We start from the raw sequence: 22,311 nt of genomic DNA on the forward strand, positions 1-22,311 counted from the left end.
TCTCCTGATTGCATCTGGCTCGAGGTCTTGAATCTATACCATGGACAACTTTTTGTGGCTATGCAGTCAAGGGTATGGGGGCGCGTGCATGAAACCGTGCACGCGCTCTTTTCTTTTTGTCGAAAGGTCACAGAAAGGTTTCCACGGGTGTAAACATTCTTCTGAGTGCTCACCCCATCTAAATTAGTCTGAGTTCAGCTGTCGTAGTACCACAGCTAGCAACGGCTATGGACAGTTGTCGCATTTCCTTTCTATTTGTGCATGTCGTAAGCGTGGCAGATGAAGAATCAAACAACGGCTTCATGTTTCTGTTTATTCGTTTTTTTTATCCTTCACCGTAGTCTCTTTACAAGCTATTGCCTAGACACCACTTTTTTTTGCATCGGCTCAGTTGTTGTGCGGGCATGTAATCACGTTTGGGTGGCTTGGAATCTCGGTGAGATTCCAGAGAGTGAGTAGCCTAATGCGGCTGTAATTTCCATATTATGTGAGCGTTGCGGAGGCTGTAAGCACGAGTTCAACGAATTAGGTGATGTTTTCGAATCCGCACGGCAATCCAAAGTAAGCAATTTGTTTTCATAGACTTCAGTGCTATTCTTTCGAGTAGCACGGCGTCGTTGATTTGAAACTCTAGACCGTGCGCCTATTTCCGCAGAATACTCGGAGGGCCAATGAAAATTGTCTGTGGAGGAAACTCGGCCTGAGGATCAGGTCACAGACTCGCATCACTGTTAGTGTCTAACTGCACACTTCATACTTAGGTATACGTCGTTTCAACTTAAGTCCAGACGCAACCGATGCTACAAGCGCGAGCATGTGGCTCTGAACAGTGCTTGTGCTGCACGAGCGCGCGCGCGCTTGGCAGGGACGCTGAAAGGCCGGATCTCGCGCTTGTAGCATCGACTGCATCTGGACTTAAGCTCAAACGAAGTATAAAAGAAGATATTTATTTTGCCATTTTTCGAGTAAAAGCCACAGTGTGGGGTTTTCTGCATCATGATTTTCCGAGTCCCTTTTATTAGTGTGCAATGCGTTGGCTTACAATAGCTCCAGGCACGCGAAGCGAAAGTTTGCGCTGCATATCGGAGTACTGGGCTCAATCATCGCCCCTGCCAGTTTCGGTATGATGAACATCACACTGGCGTGCAGTACTCTGCGGTCCATTATAAAAGCAGCAGGCGTACAGTCCTTGCTGAATCGCTCGTGCGCCAAGTGGAACCATGCATCGCAGAAGTTCAAGGGTAAACCAAAAACCAATATTTCCCTGTGTGTATGCATTCGCAATGTTCAATTTCACCTCCCGAGTGCTGCGCGGAAAAGTCGGCGCAAGGGCGCCTTGTGAATGGATGCCCGAAGACCTTTAGTCAGCGGGGAGTCTCACCTATCGGGCACGCCTTTGGGACCAGGGACCGCCGACCCTGAACGAACCGCCGGTCCCTCCGCTCCATCCTGGCGGAACCTGCGAGGGGCAGTTGTCCGCCAGCCGGCCGCCCCCCTGAGCGAGGCTGCGACCCCCTGGGGGCCTTCGAGCGGCACTCACCTTTGCTATCTTGGGCGACGACGGTGGATCAAGCACCTGGGGGCCCCCGGGAGTGATCTGGTGCGGCAGTGGTCTGGGACACGTCCGCTGGGGTGTCCCGCTCGCTCGGCCGGCCTCGTGCTCAAGGCCTGCCGCTCGCAGCTACTCGGCAAAGAAAAAAGACTCTCAACAGGCCTACGCAAAAACAACACTAGCCTCCTCTCGCAACGACAAACAGCTGAGGCCCTTCTCTCGTCCCGCGGGCGGCGCACGGCGTCCCGAGAGTGCAGGGGGGCGTGGATGAGGTGGGTCCTGCGCACATTCGGGGCGCGCGCGAGTGTTGGCCGCCGCGAGTCACCCACTCGGCCCGACGAACAAAGCGGCGACGGCGGAGCTCCTCTTCCCGCCGGTTTGTCCCTTGGCACGTGTGCATAGAGGCCTTTGCCCTCGCGACAAAGGAAGCGCTTCCTTGGACGGCTTCGTTCGACCGCGAGCCGGGCGGGTGAAGTCCGGGGAGGCGCCCATGGGCCTGTGGCGCCCCCAGACGGTACCAAGGGGTCCGGCAGCCATTGGAGCCAGCAGCGGCACGCGCAGTGGTACAGCAGCAGGGAAGTAGGTATTTATTGTGCCCCCCCGGCGGAAGCCTTCCGGGGCTTGCATAGCGAGGCCGCTACATGCTGCGGCTGGGGTTACATGCGCTCTACGAGAGCCTAGGGCTCGGGCTAGGCCGTGCTACGGCTACGGGGCCCTGCTGCTTGCGCGGCGGCTCACTTGCCCCAGTAGCCGCCTGGCCGCCTGGTACCGAACTGGTGGGCGCAGGGCGGCGGAGCCCCGTGGCACGCTCCCGGGTGGCACGGGTGCATGGCGGCCTGCTGTTGGGCGGCTACCGAGGGCGGCATCGGGCCGAGCTCCACGTCGGAGCCGTCGTCCTGCGCCTTCATCTGGTTGGCGTAGAAGTCGTACATGCGTCCCAGGATGATGGTGGCCATGGCGCTGCCGTGGTTGTTCTCGATCAGGCGCAGCACGAACACGCCGTCCCAGCCCAGGTAGTTGACGGCGATCTTGCGCGAGACGCGCGACAGTTCGCCCAGGCTCACCATGCGGGTCCTCCAGAGACAGAGCCGTACGAAGGCGAACCGGTTGCAGCGGAAGCAGCGCCACAGCCAGAGCAGCAGGGAGGCCAGGTTCAGCGGCAGCAGCAGCGCCAGGTAGAACCAGACCACCGAGAAGATCTTCTCGTTGAACACGTTGATGGGCAGCACGCAGCGGCACAGGTAGGTGCGCAGTCCGCCCTGGAGTGCGGCGCGCACCTGGCAGAGGGTCTGCAGCGGGAACCGCGGCGAGTTCCACCAGTCTCCGTCGGCCATGATCCGGCGCGCCAGCTCGAGCCCGTGGCGCAGGAAGCCGCGGCCCAGGAAGGCCGTGAGCAGCAGGAACTGGAGGCCCACGTTGAGCACGTACATGGACTTGACAAGCAGGTAGAGGAGGCAGAGGTAGCGCGTGGGCCCTCCCACGCAGCGGCACGCCAGTGGCAGGCCGCAGGCAGGGTCCGTGCAGCAGCCCGCGCTGCCGGCCACCAGCGTGTGGAACTGGTCCACGAACTCCGAAAGCAGGGCCTCTCGTTGCTGGCAACCCGGAGGCAGACTCGCGATGTCCGAGGCTCGCTTGAGCAGCCGTCGCAGCTTGACGCCAGCGCTGTGCGCGCACGCGCCCCACAGCACAAAGGGCAGATGGAAGCAGCAGCCCTGCACCAGCAGGATCAGTGGGGCCCATTGATAGTAGGACACGTGGACGCGACGCAGACGCTCCGCGCCTCCCGCGGGCGGCGTCTCGAAGCCAGCGTAGTCGAGCTCTTCAGGCTGGACACGCGGGTCCGGAGGCTCCCTTGCCGGCGCTTGGTCGGCGCCCCCCTCCTCGGCGCCGGCCTCCACCTCGCTCACCAGGTAGTAGGTGGACGCCGTCCAGCAGTAGCTGTTGACGAAGCGCGCTTGGGCGTCCGTGAAGTAGGTGGGCGTGAAGCACTCGATGGGGTCCCCGATGTACTGGCGCGTGAAGATGGGCAGCGCCAGGAACAGGAACACCACCAGCGTGTATTTGCGGTTGAGCTTGTCCACGCCGTCGTCGATGGGCACGTGGATGCCTCCGATCAGGTCGTGGAAGCGAAACAGGAAGGACATGCTCTTGCCGTCTTGCGGATGGTGGTGGTTGTCGTGCGGCGCCTGCTGAGCGTGATCCGTGTTGGTGACGCTTCGGGGCGCTGCACGAACGCCGCGGTGCTCTGCTCTGCTTCGTCCGCTGGCACTCAGCTGCCGATGCCTGCCGCCCAGCCGCCGCCCGCCCCGCTGCCGCTGCCGCTGCTCTCACGCTGCTGCTGCCGCCGGGCCGCTGGCGCATGGCAGCCCGGGCTAGCATGCCACCTGCGAGCCACGGGGCGCCACGGGCCCCACATGGCAGCTCCGGCGACGCTCACTGCCGCAAGGGCGCCGGCAACTCTCCACTCACCTGCGGGTTCGCGATTGGGGGTGGAGGGGGAAGGGGGGGACACGCCATTAGTCCCATGCACGCATCTTCGCCCAAGGGGCACTGAGTTCAAAGGCTGGATCGCGGTCTAAGTACATCACTAGTGCGGGCCCCTGGTCATTCCTTTAGGACTTTGAGAACTTGTGGTTGACACATGACTATGAGCGATCTAACACATGAATTCCTCACTGTGTAATGTGTATCGGCTGCACTTTCGAAAAGGTCCCGCGAGGAGCTAGTTATAAATAGCGTACCACTATTACTAGTCACGCAAATGCGTTCGCTCAAAGGAGAAGCGTGCTGAAGAACGCCAGGTTAGACCTAACAAGTGTGAGGAGCAACATCTTGTAGTGATTAGTACAGATGCGGTCTTTTATGCTGACTGTAATATAGTACCCGCGTACGGTCGTGTATCACTACTGCGTGGTGCACGTTAAAGACCCCAGACTAGTGGTTGCACTGCACTGGCTAAATTGCTCACCTACAGCGACTGACTCGTCGCAACTTTGAAATGGCTGACCGACTGCACGCTGTATAAATATCCGCACAGCCCCAATTAGGTGTGAGTAGCAACATCTTGTAGTGATGATTGCAGATGCGGTGTTTTATGCTGACTCTAATATAGTACTACGACCTACGATGACAGTTTTCTGCAGAAACGTAGTTATAACCACAAGGGCGCTCCTGCACTGGCGCTATTCCTAAACGATGACTAAAATTGTGCATGCGCAATCTTTGCGTCTGAACTGCCACATACATTTGTCTCCCAGTATGGCATAACTTTACCAATGCTTCGTATATTTGACCTGGATTCTGAAGTGCAAAAGTGCAAAAGGGTTGCAGAAGAGCATGCCTCGAGAACTTGACAATACCGAGCGGAAAGGAAGAATCAAGAATAATATGCATCCGTGGCTTACTAAACGCATTCCTTGCTGGAATCTTTGTGCGTGACAAAAGCAGGTAAGGCCACGCAATCACGCAGCTGACGCTTTCGCTGGATGAGCACATGCGCGAATTCCAAGGCCTCTAAATCGTGCATGATTGTTCGAAGTGGTTCAAGCGTTTGCAAAATGTTCATCCGCTGGCGCGTGCTTGCCTTAATAGCGAAATAATAACTATAAAATGATTCAGGATGCATGCGCCGAACCCGCCATCTATACTTCGTTCCCCGTTAAGCTGAGACTGCAGCCATAGCCTCCTATATACTGACACAGTCTGGCGCATCGCCACGAGAAGCGTCCGCCGAAATGGAAAAGGTAGAGCGGCAGACAAGGGATGAGAGGAGAGTCACGTGACTGGCGCCCTGCTGCGGCGAGACGCCGAAACACTTCTTTGAGCGAACACGTGTGTGTTGTGGTCCTCGCCGCTGCAGAATCTGTGCGCTGACGTCCAGGCTCTTTGGCTCTTTGATTCTTTGTGCTACCAGATACTCGCGCTCCGAAACGGCGACCGGGCACTCTATGGCTCCGTCGTTGAACTGCCAGGCTTTTCGAGTATAGAGGAGGTTATGCTGCAGCCAATGCTACAAGCACGAGAGCACGAATCGCTGTTTTGAAACGTTCCTCCACAGAACGAGCGCCAGCGCTAGAAATGCACGTCTCAAAGCTAGGAGTGCGGGTGGCACAGATTCATCTGGTGTCGCACCCGAGCTATAGTGCGACGCCAGATGAATCTGTACCGTGCGGGCTATAGCTCCCGCTTGTGGCTATGGCTGCCCGACGTCCTTTAACGGAACCGTGTACGAATGTTTCCCGAGCTTCTTTATCTATGCTAATTGCACTGTTCGTGCATTTTTCACGCACATTTTTTATCACCCTTCCGCTTTCGAACTTTCAACTCTTTCAAACTTTAGAACTGTGAATTTTGCAAACAGCTGAGTCTTCTACAAACTCCATTGTTTTAACTCGATCGTAGCAAAGTATTTGCGTGAAAGGCCTTTGTTGTATGCTCCAATTTGAACGGGAATCGTACAGGAAATCCTTTTTAAATGTCAAGTTTTAGAGTCAATATTGTGAACTAGGGTATTTTTATGTGCGCTTTGCTTAGGATGATGACATTTGACCATTCTGTGTCCGACGATTTTGTTTCGGCTTTGTTCCTGAAAGCGAGCAAGGTCGTCTCCCGGCACGAGCTCTTGGCATTAGGGACTTTTAGCAAACCGTTACCGTGTTCCGCGTACCGCACTATTATGAAGCATGCCTTTAAGCGCGCGCTAGGTTGAAACTGTGACAACGAGGCGCGCGTATAAAAGCATGCTTCAAAGGCTCCGCTAGAGCGTTACGCGGAACACGGCAACGATTTGCTAAAAGTCTGAACTCTTGTTACACGGGCGCTCTTAACCGCGGTTCACTCAGCTTTAACTGCTGTCACGCGGCACCACAGTTACTGCACTTTACTCTCGGACAGCTATTTCAGAAGAGCTGGAGAGCGCGTGCACTGCTTTGATGGGTGCTGAAGATGCTGAAGCACACGTTCGCAGATAGCTTTGATTGCATAGCAGGCTAACTAACTAACGAGTAACGTCAATCAACGGAATTGCCGTTACTCGAACAAAAAGAATATATTCTTACACAATTTAAAACAAAGCGATTGTAGCTGGTGTATTTGTGGATTTTTCCAAGGCCTTTGATTTAGTGAGTCATGATATCCTGTTGGGGAAACTTAGTTACTATGGTATTTGTGGACAGGTTTTATTACTTTCGAAATCCTATTTATCAAACCGAAAACAGGTTGTTCAGATAAACAACATGTGTTCTAAGGCTCTATCCGTGACTCGTGGTGCACCACAAGGTAGTGCATTAGGGAAACTGCTATTTAATATTTATCTTACTGATATTGTAAAAGTTAACCCTAGTGACAAATTCACTACCTACGCTGATGACACTAGTATTTTCTTTGCCGGCACTGATATCCATGAACTGGTAGATACATGTAATCACACAATGAAAGCACTGGAGAACTGGTCAAAATCTAATTCCATGCAAATAAATGAATTAAAAACAAAAGCAGTAATATTCAGACCAAAAAATAAGTCAATTCCAGTGCGTAGAAATATTTTCCTTAATTCCCGTCTAATAGAAATTGTGGAGCACTTTAAATGTCTCGGTGTCGTGTTTTCCGCAAACACTATTTAGTAGGCAAAATAGCGCAGATAACGGGAATAATAGGTCGTGTTAGATACCTTCTTCACACAAGAATCAAGTTACTTGTGTATAATTCACTCTTTTATTCCCATTTGAATTACTGTCAACTAGTGTGTGTGTGTGTGTGGGGGGGGGGGGGGGGGGCAACCACATTTTCAAACTTGGAACGTGTTCATTTCGTAAAAAAAAAAAAAAAATGTCTTCGACATATTTACAACGCGCCCTACAGAGCATCATGTGCAAACTTTTTTTTTATCGTTCCCACGTGATCCCAGCATACATCCTATATAAATATCGATTGAGTGTACGGTGTAAGTTGGAAACACAGAGGAATATAAATAGTATACGTAATCTGGAAGAACTAGAAATAAGAGAATTGAACTATACTACAAGACATGGAGAGAATTGGGTAGTACCTACACCTCGTTTAAACTACAAAAAAGAATGCCTGTGTTATACACTTCCGTCATTAATAAACGCTTATCAGCTTATGCATTTTGATTTATTCGCCTGTAAGTACAGTGAACTCCGTGCAATGTCTGTAACCATGGGAGTATGATTTTTGTTTTATATGCCTACATACCTTTGCATTTTCGTTGTCATTATCCTTTTTATGCATGTTCGTTCTTCCCACCGTAGTGCTGCTTAGTTGCCATTAATACAGGAACTGTGGGCTCGCCAAGCTGCTAAGCGCAGCTTTTTTTTCCACAGCCCCTCCATCTGTATTTTTACAAGCTGGAAATAAACACATTTGATTTGAATGTTGTCCGCAAGTATTGTGCGCTGACTGTGGCTTTGTGTAATAGGGAGTATTCAGTGGCGGCCATAGCTGTGTGTGCGACTGCTGAGCGCGTGCAGATGGCGAGGTTCCCCAGTTATTTTGCATTCCGCACCATCAAGATTACCGGTCTCAGGAGCCTAGTAATGTGAGCTCGTTCTGAGCATGTGCTCTAAACATCGCTGTGTGCTGTCGTTCTCACTCACGTGTATCTGGTATGCAGGACAAAAAAATTAAAAAAAAAACCACAAAAAAACATTCGAACCTGGAATATGCGAGGTGAGGCAAAACAAGGATGTGTGACAATCTCAGATTTTTCGTGAACACGTTCCAGCGGCGTGGAGAAATAGACCGATCTCAGCACCTAGTTTGAGTACGCCACCGCTGCCGCCATGCATCGTGGGAGCTGTGGTCTTTCTGCACGTGCGCCAACCCCGCTGGAGGTCTGCACGAGCAGAGCACGAGGCGGCATGAGCTGTCTCGTGAACTAGCGTGTGCATCCTATAAACTAGAGTTATGGCAGCGTCACGCATGCGTGGAACGCTTAGCGAGATCGGTCTATTAAAACGATGTTTTGCCGCACGCCAGAAGTGACGATATTCAAGATGGCTGCACCCTTGCGAAAAAGGTGCATAGACAGTGCTACGACGGCATTTTATTACCGACTATTTTTTTGTATTTTTCTCATGAGCCCGTGCTGTCGTCATTGGGTACTACAAATACTGAAGGCCGGTTCAGACACTTGCGTTTGACTGCGTTGCGTCGAGAACCAAAAGCGAGTCACCGGCACATCTGTGCTTCGTATGAAGCGTAGAATCCAATTCAAGGAATTATCTTGGCACGCGATAGAAGCAGAACGGATGTCCTGATTTGTCGCACCCGCAACACAGCCGCAACGCAGTCAAACGCAGTTGAACGCAGTCAAACGCAACTGTCCGAACCAGGCTTAAGTCATCACCCTAAGCAAAGCGCTCATGACGGCACCCTATTCTGGACACTTGCGGAAGTCTACCTATGAAGCATGGAGCGATTCTTTTTTGCTTCTGACGAAGAGGGAAGCCAAGCGTTTCAGACTGTTCAAGTACAACACACAGAAGTCGAGGACCTCAAGCCACTATCGTTGGGAAGAGCTTCTACAGCGTGAATCCCCTCGCATCATCGAAAGGTTTTAAAGGTATGACTTCGCGCGTCTAGCTTCTGCAGGGCTTTGCACTAAGCTAAAGCAGCACATAGTTCCGTTCTCGGTCTCGCACGATGGCCGAATCTCGCAGGCAGCAGATTTCGCTTTGTGTTATAAACGCGTTTCAGTAAGATTCAGATTATAATTTTTATTGCTGGCCTTTCCGCGTTTCAATGGGACGCCACTTTCTTGAAACTAGCGGCGACAAGACCGACTATAAACCACAAAGCTCTCACGTTAGGATAAAAACACCGTAACGTCTACATAAAAAAAGAAAAAAAAACTTTTTAAGGGAGGGCATTGTATTCAAGTGCTTTGAATACACCTAAAAGTATCGATCTCAATGTAGCTTTTCCGCACTCAGCGACAAAGGCGTGGCGCTCTTTCGGTGACTGGAGTTATGTTTTCGGAACAGCCTACCGCAGTCTACAATAGGATTACAGTTATGCCTCGTCAATATGGATCCCGTTAATATGAATATTCCGCTATATTAACAGCATTTTCGGAAACTAACTGTGTCAATGCTTGAATTATTGTGTCGTTATTATGGGCAACTCACATTGTGGACATTTTGGAAGAAAAAAAAGGGGGGGAGGGGGTCATATTTACAAGTTATGGCCGTATTTTGAATTTGTAAAATCATCACGAAGTGGTGGGATTACTCTCGACAAGGGTGAGCGACACAAAAAAACATCCGGCCTTGTTGACGTAAAAAAAAAAAGGTGTGGTAATCAGTTTATAGGAGAGAGCAGTGCGCGCACCCGCAAAATTTCCCCAGGAAGACATTCATTGTGTGGATCGACTGCTTTACTAAGGGGAGATCACTAAAAAAAGAGATATGAATAAATAAAAAAAAAGTGTTTACAGCATCGTCATGTTCAATGCGCCAGCTCTGCTTAACGCACGACGACACTTTCAACGAGAGATGCCGACTGTTCAACTAGTTTTAAGTAAGAATTATTTTTTTGTTCGCTAGAAAAAAAAAATATTAGAAGATGTTTTCGAAACACCTGAGAATGTCGATTAATGTTTTGTCAGTTCGGACTGTCAGATGACACAGAGAAAGCTGTTAGAGCAAATCATAAAAAAACAAAAAACTTCTACGCATTTCTTATTACTAAACTTTAATGAGTTACACGCAAAATGTGTTGCATGGCGGATCACTCAAGCGAAAAAGTTTTATCACGTTGAGATATTTAAAACGCGTAAGTAAAGCTAACAGACACAGACATATTTGAGCAATAATTGCCTAACATGGTGAACACGCAATTACCCTGGCCCATTTGCCAGACTGTCATTACCTTCAAATTACTGTCACTGTATACCCGTGGACAGCTTTCTGGGCCTTTTTCGGCGAGAAAAGTGCGGGTGCACAGCTTTAGTCGAAGTTCATGCACGCGCCCCCGTACCTTTGACTCCATAACCTCAAAACGCTATTCTCAACGAGTACTTAAACAACTCTTCCACGCGTTGTATTTGGGTCTGGCAACTACCACGGCAAACCACAAAAACAAGACGCGTTTTGTTTTTCTAGTACTCATCGATCGAGGGATCTAGGGACGAGCGGCTGGGTCAGGGGGCGCTTAGGCGAGTCGTGCATACCCCGAACAAGAGACGCAAGAGAGTTTGGCTCTGCCGCAATGGACTTGCTATCTCAGCGACGGATTCGTGCAAGGCCCCTTCATTTGCGATGCCGCCCGAGTGAACCCAAGAAATGTGCTCGTTTCGTAGCTGCGCTCTCGAATCTCCTCGAGCGGTTCATTCTGGACGATTTGAGAACTTGAGACCGCCTCGCGGTGCAGAGCGCGCTATTATGTTCTCGATTTGTCCGCGAACCGATGGACTGAAAGCTCCTTCGGAGGGCTGCGACCCGGCTTTGGGAAGAAAGAGCGCTGGCAATTGGCTTCCCGATTCTGTAAATATACGGATTACCGCTGAGGAGTCTTGTTCGGAATATTTGAGCTCCAACCAAAGCCCTTGTACCCCGGACTGGACCATTTTAAAGATCACAAAACCCATAAAAAAAGGGAGAATTTGCAACTTTGAATATCGAGTATAACATTGCAGCTGTTTAAATATTGAATCAGCTCAATTTGTTCTAGAAGTCTTAACTTTTGTAAAACGGGGATCGGTGGCCGATGTTGTAGTGCATCGCTCCGGTTTTGATATGGACGGAGTTGTGCTGGTTGCGTAATCCCCGCTGCGTTCGTAAAACGCGTAACACAGTTAACACGAAGACGCGATTTATTTTTATTTTCTTCCAGAATTTAAAGTTTATCATCAAAACTACCTGCATGGTAGCATCATGCTCATTCGGGAATCTAACGTAAGTGATAAAGTGTAATACGAACCAATAGCTTGTTTAAGTAAAATGCAAATCGGTGCGCCGCCGTCGTGTTCTCGTCAACAGTGTCGCGCAGTCCACGTATATGCCCCAGATTATCAGTCCTGTCGCACTCACCCAACTGGCCACATCATTGAGACAAGTATTGTCTGATACTGTTGCCGGCTAAGTTCACGCTTTTTAATTAAAGATCTAGACGCCTACCTTTGCAATGCATTTCGAGGGTCTGACGATCAGCAAAACATCCTCATTTGCCGTAATTTTTGTGAAATCCTACTGAGAAAATGACACCTTTCTTTGTAGAAGACGCTATTTGACACCGTATATTTGCATATTTCACTGATTGTCGCTTTCTTGTAGAAAAATATGTTATACGGATACATCTAGGGTTCAAAACTATAGATTACGTCAAGTACCGAAAATCTCAACATCTTCTCTAAACCATCAGCGTTGCTTTTTGGCGGCGTCTGTGCCGTTGTGCGAAAGAATACAACAACAAAACCTAAACCGTAACAAAAAACAACAGTGCGCTTTTCTCGTGAAAGCCCTGCGTATACATTTGCATATGAGAAGCAGAAATTTATTTTTAAACGCCCAAGATGTAGTCAGCAGGCCGTTTATCAGGTGCCAAGATTCATTGCACCGACAAATAAAGTATAACTATTATTTATTTCCTCATTTCCATTGGGCGAAACGGACGCCATTAAGCGTTTACAAATACGAAACTGAACTGTGAGGATCCGAAACCAAAGCTGGAGAAAAAAAAAAAAATAGAATGCGCTGCTTTGTGAAAAATTGAGTGGTTCTCTAAGCTATAGCAACTACAGAGCGAGACGATGTTTGTTTGTGTTTTGTAATAAAATATTAAGGGAGAGACAGAGAGAAATAGAGAGCCAGAGAAAGAAGTGATCGTGGAGAATAAACAATTCGTGCTTTAAAGCTTGGCAGCGTCAAGCGTTTGTTTTTACATAATATAATACCGCCCAGAACAGGGCACAATCTAATTTAAGACATACACTGAGCTGGACGCGAATGGAATGAAAATCAGTTTTCGTAGACTCAATGTAGAATTTTTTTTTCTTTTACATGGTATTAGGTTGGTGATCACATTTTGCAGTTCTGTCTGTTCCCGAAAGCGTATTTCACGGCGAACTTTATTGTGCTTTATTACAAACAAAAGAAGACAAAACAAAAGCGGAAAACTAGATTAATTTTTTTTAAAGATGCGACCGATTTGAGGGCAGATACTATAATAATATTAATAATAATAGCGTTATAATAATCGCAACAACACTAATCACCTGCCAAGATCACTTTCCATTGCGTTTAATTACGTTGAAAAGAAATTTGGTTGTTTGTGCGTCATCGCCATTTTCTTCTCTTTTTTTTTGTTCCTCGCTCCAAAATTGCGCGCGGCCACGAAACTTCCCCCTCCCTGCACCACACGGCTATAGATGACAATGGCGAAGCGAATGAACTTTTTTCTTTTTCCCTTTTCCGGACACGTTCGTCGTGTTTCTTTACATCTATTCTATTCTATATCTTTACTTTTCTCGTTTATATTACAAAAAAATTCAAAAAGAAAAGAAAAGCGAGAAAGTTATTTGCGCGGCTGTAATGACGGTTCTTTGTTGCTGCGCGAAGGAAGAAACCTAAAAGGCAGCGGCGAGAAAGCTCGGCTTTGACGAGGGAAGCGTTTTTGGGCGGTTTCCGCTTCTTCGAAGCGCGATACGTCCCTTCTTGCTGGCGGCACTTTGCTTCCTCTTGCTTTGAGGCGCGCCATTACGGCCGTCGGGGATTGTATAAGCACATGCATACGCGCCCCCTCCCCCCCCCCCCCCCAAAAGAAGGGGGCCTCTGCGCTCGCTGTCTTCGCGGCCAGCCACCAAAGGCGTCGTGGTGAACGGAGGAGCAAATGCAAACGCACTCTCGACTTGAACGACGTGGTCCATTTTCCTTCTTTTTTTTCTTAAATTTTACATTTTTTTTTTTTCATTCAAGCTTTGTATGGCCCCGTTGACGTTATAAAGCACGGAGAAGGCTGGCTGATCTACCGGGATGCAGCAAAGCGTACGCTAATGTTTACCATTAAAACACCACGAAACACAGGGAAGGACTTTTTGGGGAATGACGTCATTTGTGTTGTTGCTGTTGTTTTGTTGTTTTGCTTCGTGTGAAGTATCTGGAAGGCGCAGCCATAAAACAAAATTATCCTAAGAAGTAGTCACGGCACTCAAGAAATGCGGAAGACAAGAAAGGAAAAGCCAGCTGAACCACACCTTCGTGCTGAGATGGAAGATGCCGTGATTCTTTGTTTGGGCACATTTCGGGATTGGCTCGAGTTGACGTCTACTGGAATCTGTATTACTCGATAGAAAGTGGCGAAAAATGCGCGGGATGTCATTTTTTTTTGTTGTTTTTATGAGCTGTAAATTAAAAACTGCAAAACAGCTTTGTACACTTGCTAAGTTCCTATAACTGGATTCAGAAATATTTTGACTTCGTACTATTTTCACAAAAGTAAAGTGCGCGCCTTTGAGAAAACTTTTATATATACTCTCGCAAAATGAAAATTTTCTATGCACCCTCGCTGTTCAATTCCCAAATTAAAATTTCACTGTGATAACAGAAATACTTTGATGCTTTAGCGTGAGATTTACGCGACATTCTAAACTTTTTTAAAGGCATTTAATGACACACGGGTGAAGATCATTGGACGTTTTACAAAAAATAATCACAAGCGTGAGCACTAATCCCGCATACTTTGCCGATGCATCCACCGTTATAACGGTATTTACCATGACCCAGCGGGTGTCTTAAGTCGTACGGGTCTGACACCAGTATCTCTCGCGTCGAGCTTTGGCCGTAGCGACTGCGCTAATTCGATTCACGTTATCTATAAGTAGCTTTTCCTGTGATCCTATACTGCTTTGTTTGGGTACATACAGTGATTGACACCGCAACAGCTCAGTCGGTGTTCTGAATACGGCGAATGGCAAAACAATAACGACTGCGCTCAGTGGCCCTACTTTACCAAGGTAGACCTTAAAGATGCGTTCTACCATTTCACCCTACACGAACGCACCAGACCCATCACCTGCTTCAGGTTCGATGGCGTTTACTACCGCTATACGGTTTTGCCTTTCGGGATTCGCATCGCCCCGTTTTTGATGCAGCACCTCGCTACGGCGTTAACTCAGGAAGCCCGGGCCAGGGGACTTTGGGCGTGGTCCCATATCGACAACCTCCTTTTTGCACACAGCAACCCTGACTACCTTAAACAAGTCACCGACAACTTCGTCCAGGACCTCCTAACCTGTGGGTTTAGGTTAAACCCAGAGGATTCGGAGTTCTCACCTACCCAGCGCATCCGTTTCCTCGGTTTTCTCTTGGACGGCAAGACCCAAACCATTGGCCACACTCCAGCAAGATGTAGAGACCTTTTGGCCACACTCAAGATCTTGGAAGTACCAAGACCAATTTCCACCTACCAGCGACTTGCCGGCCTTTGGGCATTTTATTTTTCTCTTTACCAAGCCCACTTCCACGCCATCAGACCTCTTCATCAAGCGGCAGCTACTGGACTTCCCCCATCAAGACAATGGGTGCAACTTTTTTCTTTTGTGTTAAGCATGTTGCCCGCTTCCGTTCCCTTTGTGCCCCCGACGGTCCAGCACTCCGCCTTCGCCGACGCAAGTCTGTCGGGACTCGGCATTTGTGGACCCAAGGGCAACATTGCAGTCATCTCCCCGACGCCACATGGGATCTACAAACGAGAACTGTGGGCAGTACTATGGGGCTTGTCGTAATGAGTACGAACACCTGTATATAAAACTACTACTACTAGGGAAATCAGTGTAGCCGAGTACTACTAAGTCTTCCCGAGTAAGTAAACTTGGAGAGAAAGTGTAGTCAAATCTATGGACACCCGCGCGCTGGTTCATATTGGGCACTATGCAGGCGGCTCCATACGTTCAACGGAATTGCGATAGCTGTCTCTGAATGCAGCCTGGTGAAAGTCTTACTCGATATTCAAGTGCATGAAGTGAGCTGAGCGAGACTCGCCGTGTGAAAGTCGTTTACAAATACATCCTTTTGTTAGTTTTACCAAACCATTTGAAACGACATTTCTGAGTCGTTTCATCCGGTTTGAGCGCTTCATAAAGTCTTTAATGTGTTCTTGCAAAAGAACAAACTTTGGGTATCTATAAAAAAAAAAGTTGGTCCTAAATCTGTTTCATGCCTCAGTGTCTCGCCTGCTTCGATTTATAGATGGGAAACCACTCTTACACTTAAGTGACATAACAGCATGCACTGTATGAATCAATAGAAATCGTATCATTTTATTCGAATGGTGTTTTTGTAATTGCTCTTTCACGAGGTATTACGGCAAGCGTGCTAAGGGAAATCTGCACAGTCATGTTTATGAATAACATCTAAAAGATAATTAACCTCCGAGTGGAAGATGACGATTCGCTGACATTCGCACCTTCCTCGTGGTGCCAGATCGTCAGTAGTCTAATTACCGATGATGATCACACAATGCGTTACGGGACCCGAGGAAACTGAGTTCCAAACATCGGTTCCCATTCTGAAGTGTTTCTTACTAGCGTCGACCAAATTTGTGATTTGTTCTGATAACTGACACATTAATTATTAACCTTTCTCGCCTATTAATTGCGAATGTATACCTTAAAGGGATACTGCAACGAAATTTCGGCGATCATTTTTTGGTTTATATGGGTTTAAAGGAGCAGCATCACATCGAGCATACCAATATCTTGTTAAAAAAGTCACGAAAAGGAATTTTAAAATGAATTAAACGATTAGCAAAGAGCACCTGGTGGATGTCGCTAACGCCTCGCTTGTAATGCCCGTCTAGGAACCTTGACAGCTAGTGACGGAAGTTGTCTCGCCTCCAGCCACGACGAGAGAAGAGGGGCAGGAGGAACTCCCCTCTTCTCGAGAATGCCTTTTGTGTGTCGCAGAAGTCGCTATTTATCCCCCTGCAAGATTACAGAAGATCAACCCGCCATTCAAAATTCGTACAAAAGCAGCCGCTTCGGTGGCTGGAACGACTAGGCCATCCTCTCGACGTCAGCCTCGCCGTAGCTTTGCTCGTCTTGAGACGACCTACGTCACGATTGCGTTGTATGTCACGTGGTCTCCGCTTGGCCTTCTCCGAGCGCTTGCTAGAGTGGGCCGTTTATAACGAAAAATACAGCCACCAGGATCAAAATACAAACGTGCGATTGTCATTTACGGATATTGTGGATCATATTCAACCTATTTTTGAACACGACGGGAATATTTCAAATTTCGTTGAAGTATCCCTTTAAACTACGCTATTTCACTAGAAATATTCTCTCAACCTTATTCACGTATGTGGTTCTAACGCGCTACAAACACAAACTCACCCAAAACTAGAACTAAGAGAGTGTAACTTAAATTTATATTTTGATCTACTGAGATACTTTAGTTCACTTCGATTCTTAAAAAAAAAAAAAAAAGAAACATGATACGAAACTTTTTTTTATATTTTTGACGATTAACACATGATTTAATAAGGCGGAATGCTGGACTTGTTTCCAGCGAGATCCAGGCCTGCTACACTTTCCCTCTGCCGATGAGGCTTTTACGCGTTGAAACGTATTGAGCAGAGTTTAGCGAATTTCCTTGGATTAACCCCACTCGATCGTAAGTTCAACTTTTCTATAGCCACTGACATTTTTAATATATTCTCTCTTCTTGCCTTGTGATTCCATTTCTTGATTTTCTAATCGAATGATCCCGCAATAGCCCCGCCTCGCGTGCTACTGCTCTGAACAAGATCTTGTTTGAGGTATATTATACAATCTGCTAGCGTGCCGCACTGTTTCTTTTACGCGTAAAAACGTTAGCACACGCTCTAAAAAAACTCGAGGCACACCAAAGCACTTCTTATGAGTTGTGAATGCGAAAGCATGCACGCCGCTCCTCCGCTCCCTTTGTCGTCTGCTGCGTACTTTTCGTCGCTGGTCAGCGCGCGTTCTCCCTTGGGCGCTGATGGACACGCAGCGCCATGCGGTGAACGGTCGTTCACCGCATGGCGCTGCGGTGAACGACGGTTCACCGCAGCGCCATCTATGAACCGAAGGATCGGGGAAACTGGGTGCCGTTTTCGCGCTTCAAACTGATGACGTCAGCTCGCTCCATGGGACAGTTAATGCTTTCGCATTAAAAAAAAATACGTCAAACCGGGACCCACCAGCAACCATGTAACATTAAGAACATCATCGCGTTGATGATGCAGTCATGTATACGTATCATCAGTGCTCGGTATGAAAGGGGAAACAGAAAAGCGCATTTAATAAGTAAGGTATTGATTTATCTGTATAGAAGGAAATGTGCACGTGTGTAACGGTTTGCTTACACCAGAACGCGTGTCTCAATTTTGTATCACCCTCATTACACCATATGTAGGTCCCTCGAACAAACACCAAGGAGAGCTTGTCTCTTTTAATGGTGCTGACTATAGGGCAATGCGGAGAATGCGCAAATTTTATGTTACGATATTAGTTGCATTGGGCAGGCAGCCAGAGATACGCGCAAAACACTTGCAAAAATGTATCGAAATACAGATACGAAATAATTCGACCAAAATGTATTTGATAAATATCGAATTATACGTTTCAGAAACAAAAGATATGTAAATACAAGGTACAAAAAGAAAAACGAGGGGTATTTGATCCTCTTTGAATTCTTTTTTTTTTCAAATACATTTTTTTTTATTTGGTTTGACATTTTGGACTTGAATTTAACCCCAGATAAAACGACCGTGCCCAAATAAAAAGGAATCTATATGTACCAATAATGACGCGCTTAAAAAGAAATTTGCAGCTTTCACTAATTTGGAATATATGGCGGGTACAGCATCTTGAAAAACAATCTATACAGGGAGTTAAATTTTAATGTTTTGATTGAAGCAACAAAGCCCTTTCCCAGAACATGTCGCTAATGCGACGTTAAAAAAGATTAAACACCCAACCAAAACGTCTATAATTTTATCCATCTCGTTCACTCCTTGTTAGCCTCTTCTATTCTTTTTTCGATGTTGATGGTGTGGAAGGCGTAGCAAGTTTTTTGGGTTTTGCCAACACTCTCATCGCAAAGCAGAGTGCCCAAAATCATATTTGATTGCGAAGAACAGTACACGAAATTGTATTTGGACGTTATTGTAAATACTACATCTACCTTACTTAAATACTATCAACAAATCCATATAAAAATATGTAATTAAATACGAAATACAAATTGCTCAAAACATTCTAAACACGTATTTCAAATGCCTGTATTTGAAATACTGCCCATTCCTCTTACAAACCACCTCGGTTTTAATGCAACTGTGATACGAAGACAGCGTCAGTCTCGGTTGGCGTTCCGCCAGTCAGTGTTTAGCGCACAGTGGCTCAATATAAGCTGGACGCTCGGCCAGGAAGTTCGGCGAGATCTCTCAGCACTAGGATTGGCCAACGCCAAGTTTAAGCTCGTCGCTGGCCAATCGCGTCATTGGGGTCATTTAAATATATTAAAAAAAAAAACACGACAACCCAGGGTCAGACTCCTAATACATCCTACAAAAGAGAGCCCGCACACACTGTTTGACGTCTTCCTTGTGTGACGTCTGACATTGGTCACATAAAGGACTGCCTGCAGACGTGTTGAACTCACATATGTGTGAAGCAAGTGTGCTTCCAACTTGCTCGGAGCGCGTCCGCACATAATTCTCTACTCATGTCTGCAGCAAGCGCTGTGTCTTTTGCATGACGTACGAACGGTACGACTCTGGCTTTAGGACGCTTCCTTTCCTTTCCTCAATAGAGAGTTTTAGTAGATCGTTCCCATGACTCCGATAACGATACCCGATACTCCGCCACCGCCTCCCTTGCGCATGCATAGTATCGTTATCGGGGCTATCGGGGGTATCGGAACGATCTACTAAAACTCTCTATTGACCCTATATGGGGGCTAAATTCCAGAAAACGCGGTATACACGCGAATTCCAACGACCTCGGCAGCGAGGAGGCTATATGCGTTCGCGAACATCTCCGCGCGCGCTGCTCGAGCTCCACGGCGCGTTACCTACGGTTATTTGGGGATCGCAATCGTGCGGCAATTAAAATGGGATTTGTATCGACCAGCCGGCGGGGCTTCCACGCGCAACGACGGTCACCGCGAACCGGGGGGAAGGGGGGGGGGGGGGGGGGGGGCGCTTCGAAGAACGCGTTCGGACGTATCGTAAATTGCGTCTGCTGAGTTGCCGAAAGTTTTCCCGCCGATTGGTTTCCCTTCCCCCAGGCGTTAGCAAACAGTCGCCGCCGCCCTGATGGGTTAAGCAGCCGTGCGCGCGAGTTTTGATTACCTGCTGCGCTCCGTTTGACTATACCCGACGAGGCTCCCCTTGCTTCGAATCGCGCGAATTCATCGCACGATCTGAAAATGATTATGCTTGTAGTCTGTCGCGACATGAGAACTGAAAGGAGAGGCTGCTCCGACTTTGCGAGTTCTCCCATAGAAATAGCGCCCTCACGAAAAACGCCGGGCTTTGCGAGTCTGTGGCACGAGCCAGTGCGGAGCGCCAGTTCGTCTGCTTCTTTTCCAGGGGTTAAGGTGACGCCACAACACCGATCTCTTATTGGCTCTGATCGAAGGATAGGGGGTAGACGTCAAGGCAGCTCGCTTTGAGGTCTATCCACTATTCTTCCAGCAGAGCCTATCAGAGCTCGCCTCCTTTCTGACGTCACCACAACCCCCGCAAAAGAAGCAGACGAACTGGCGCTCCGCATATAAAGCCGAGGAACGTATCAACGAGCGAGAGGCGTGATCTTAATAGGCCACGCCCTTCGTTGCTTAAACTTTTCGGCGTCTATCGACCAACAACACTGGTTACAAACAAGGCCCGCTTTTGCCCCACATCGGGTGCGGGCGCTGCGCATGCGCGGAAACCGCCTGTGGCGAAGCAACTGCGCATGCGCCGATAGCAGGACCACCGCAGTGGCGTGACGTCATAAAGTCGGGTGGGTTTATAGGGTCACTGACAGCTCAAGAAACTCGGGGCGTGGTTTGTTATGTTCAGGCTTTAAATCGTGATTTAAATCCGACCGGTTTTAGTACTGTCGAGACCGGTTATAATGAAGCCAACGGGAATTGGAAATCATTTCGCTATATCCGCTATTTCGTTATAAACGACTTCGGTTATAACGAAGTGCAAAAGAGAATGGGAGATCGTGATCGCTTCGCTGTAGCCGCTATTTCGGTAAAACCGACTTTGTTATAACCGCTCTCGGCAGTGTAATGACTTAAATCAAACCTTTTTCCCGACAAGCAATCCTCCTATTTTGTTTTGTTTATACCGCGTGTCTATCATTGGATGCTCCCTCTATGTGCATTTCTTTTGTGTTTAAATCTAAGAATCATTCAGCGGGGAAGATTTGTATGGGGTTGAAGACGAGCACAAAGCAGTGGCCTGCTGAGGAGCAAATCGTCGTAAGGTCGAGCTTCCTTTTTATACCGTTCACTTTGTTCGTCTGTTTACGTGACGTCCTATTGCGAATAAAAGAAGAACGAAAAAAAAAGAAAATTAACACAAAAAAATGTCCCATTGAAAAAAAAAAAAAATCGAAGCTTGAACGAAAAAGCAAACGAAGCTTTTTTACTAACCTAAATTATCAAGCTGCATTTTTTTCTACTATGGCGCGGTTTACTCAATAAAAAGTTGCGAATAAAACTGTACTTAAAACTTACATGAAGTCTTTTTTTCGTATTGCTTTCAGTGATCAGGCGAATTGATTGATCAATCTATCCTTTTTAAAAATACATTTTGCAATTGAGATCTCTATTTTATGCTTACTGTAATTTGAATCAAATTAATCTGGTTTAAATAAAATGAATTCGATTTAGTTTATTATTTAATTAATCTTTGTTTTCACCCTGGCGATGTGGCATTGAACATTACGCTTCACGATGGTAAGCTTCATATTGCAACCTTTCACTTTGTCGAAATGCTTATTTTTTTTCTTTTTTTTTGGGGGGGGGGGGTATTATTTACTGCGCTTCGTCTGCAGATGGCAGTGATTGGCTCTCCAAGTAATCTGAGGAGAAGGAGACGCGCAGGCATGTGGGAAGTGTTTTGCCGGGAAGATAAGCTGTAATACAGTAAAGAGAGGACAAGGGAACTGTCAAGGGGGTCGTTAATGAGATCGCGGAACCTCCCGATACGATCGCAAAGTGATGAACGCCGACCTAATTAGACGCTCCCTGGCGTTTCTCGCGCTCACAGTTACAATAGTGTGGCGTGTGCTTCCAGAAAAAAAAAAGAAACACGCAAAGAAGTTTTTCTTGCAGGCGTGCAAAATATACCTTGCCAGCAATCTTGGTTACGCTAGGTGTTGCAAGCTGCTTCCCGAAAGAAAGGCCACTACCATGGATAATACCTCCATCCGTCACCACCAGGTGATAAATTGATTTCACAGTACCGCTTGGCCAATGACTTTACAGTTTTGTTAGTGGTGACTGCCCACCTGTTTTTAAGAACAGTAAAGGTTGGCAATACAAAATGACGTGCTCAAGTTTTCAAGGGATCACCGCCTTCACAAGTAGCGGACTTGTGTTCTCGAATTTCGTGTATGCACTTATCGGATTTTTGTCAGCTTGCTAAAGAAGTTGGCAGTAAAATGCCGCTTCAAGTTGTCTGCAAAAACATCGTATTTCTTTTTTGTTTCGGCGTGTGTTGGTCGTGCAAGGTCCGGGTCGATGTGTGGTAGAGGAGTGGCGAAATAGTTTTCTCTT

The 22,311-nt window shown here is 47.6% G+C and overlaps 1 protein-coding gene across 1 annotated transcript; it reads right to left on the reverse strand.

Annotated features, from left to right (window-relative positions):
- Window positions 1-2,286: 2,286 nt before the first annotated feature.
- On the reverse strand, window positions 2,287-3,696 carry LOC115309499 (innexin unc-9). The gene has a single exon (XM_029967750.2). It carries the CDS (start codon window positions 3,694-3,696, stop codon window positions 2,287-2,289), a length of 1,410 nt encoding a protein of 469 aa, XP_029823610.2.
- Between the last annotated feature and the right edge of the window lie 18,615 nt (window positions 3,697-22,311).

Source organism: Ixodes scapularis, unplaced genomic scaffold (genome assembly GCF_016920785.2).
Source record: "Ixodes scapularis isolate PalLabHiFi unplaced genomic scaffold, ASM1692078v2 PGA_scaffold3__209_contigs__length_174095766, whole genome shotgun sequence".
Classification (NCBI taxonomy): Eukaryota; Metazoa; Arthropoda; class Arachnida; order Ixodida; family Ixodidae; genus Ixodes; species Ixodes scapularis.

Bases quoted from the DNA above. Each gene is read 5' to 3' on its own strand.
- LOC115309499 (XM_029967750.2), bottom strand. From the start codon at position 3,696: ATGTCCTTCCTGTTTCGCTTCCACGACCTGATCGGAGGCATCCACGTG.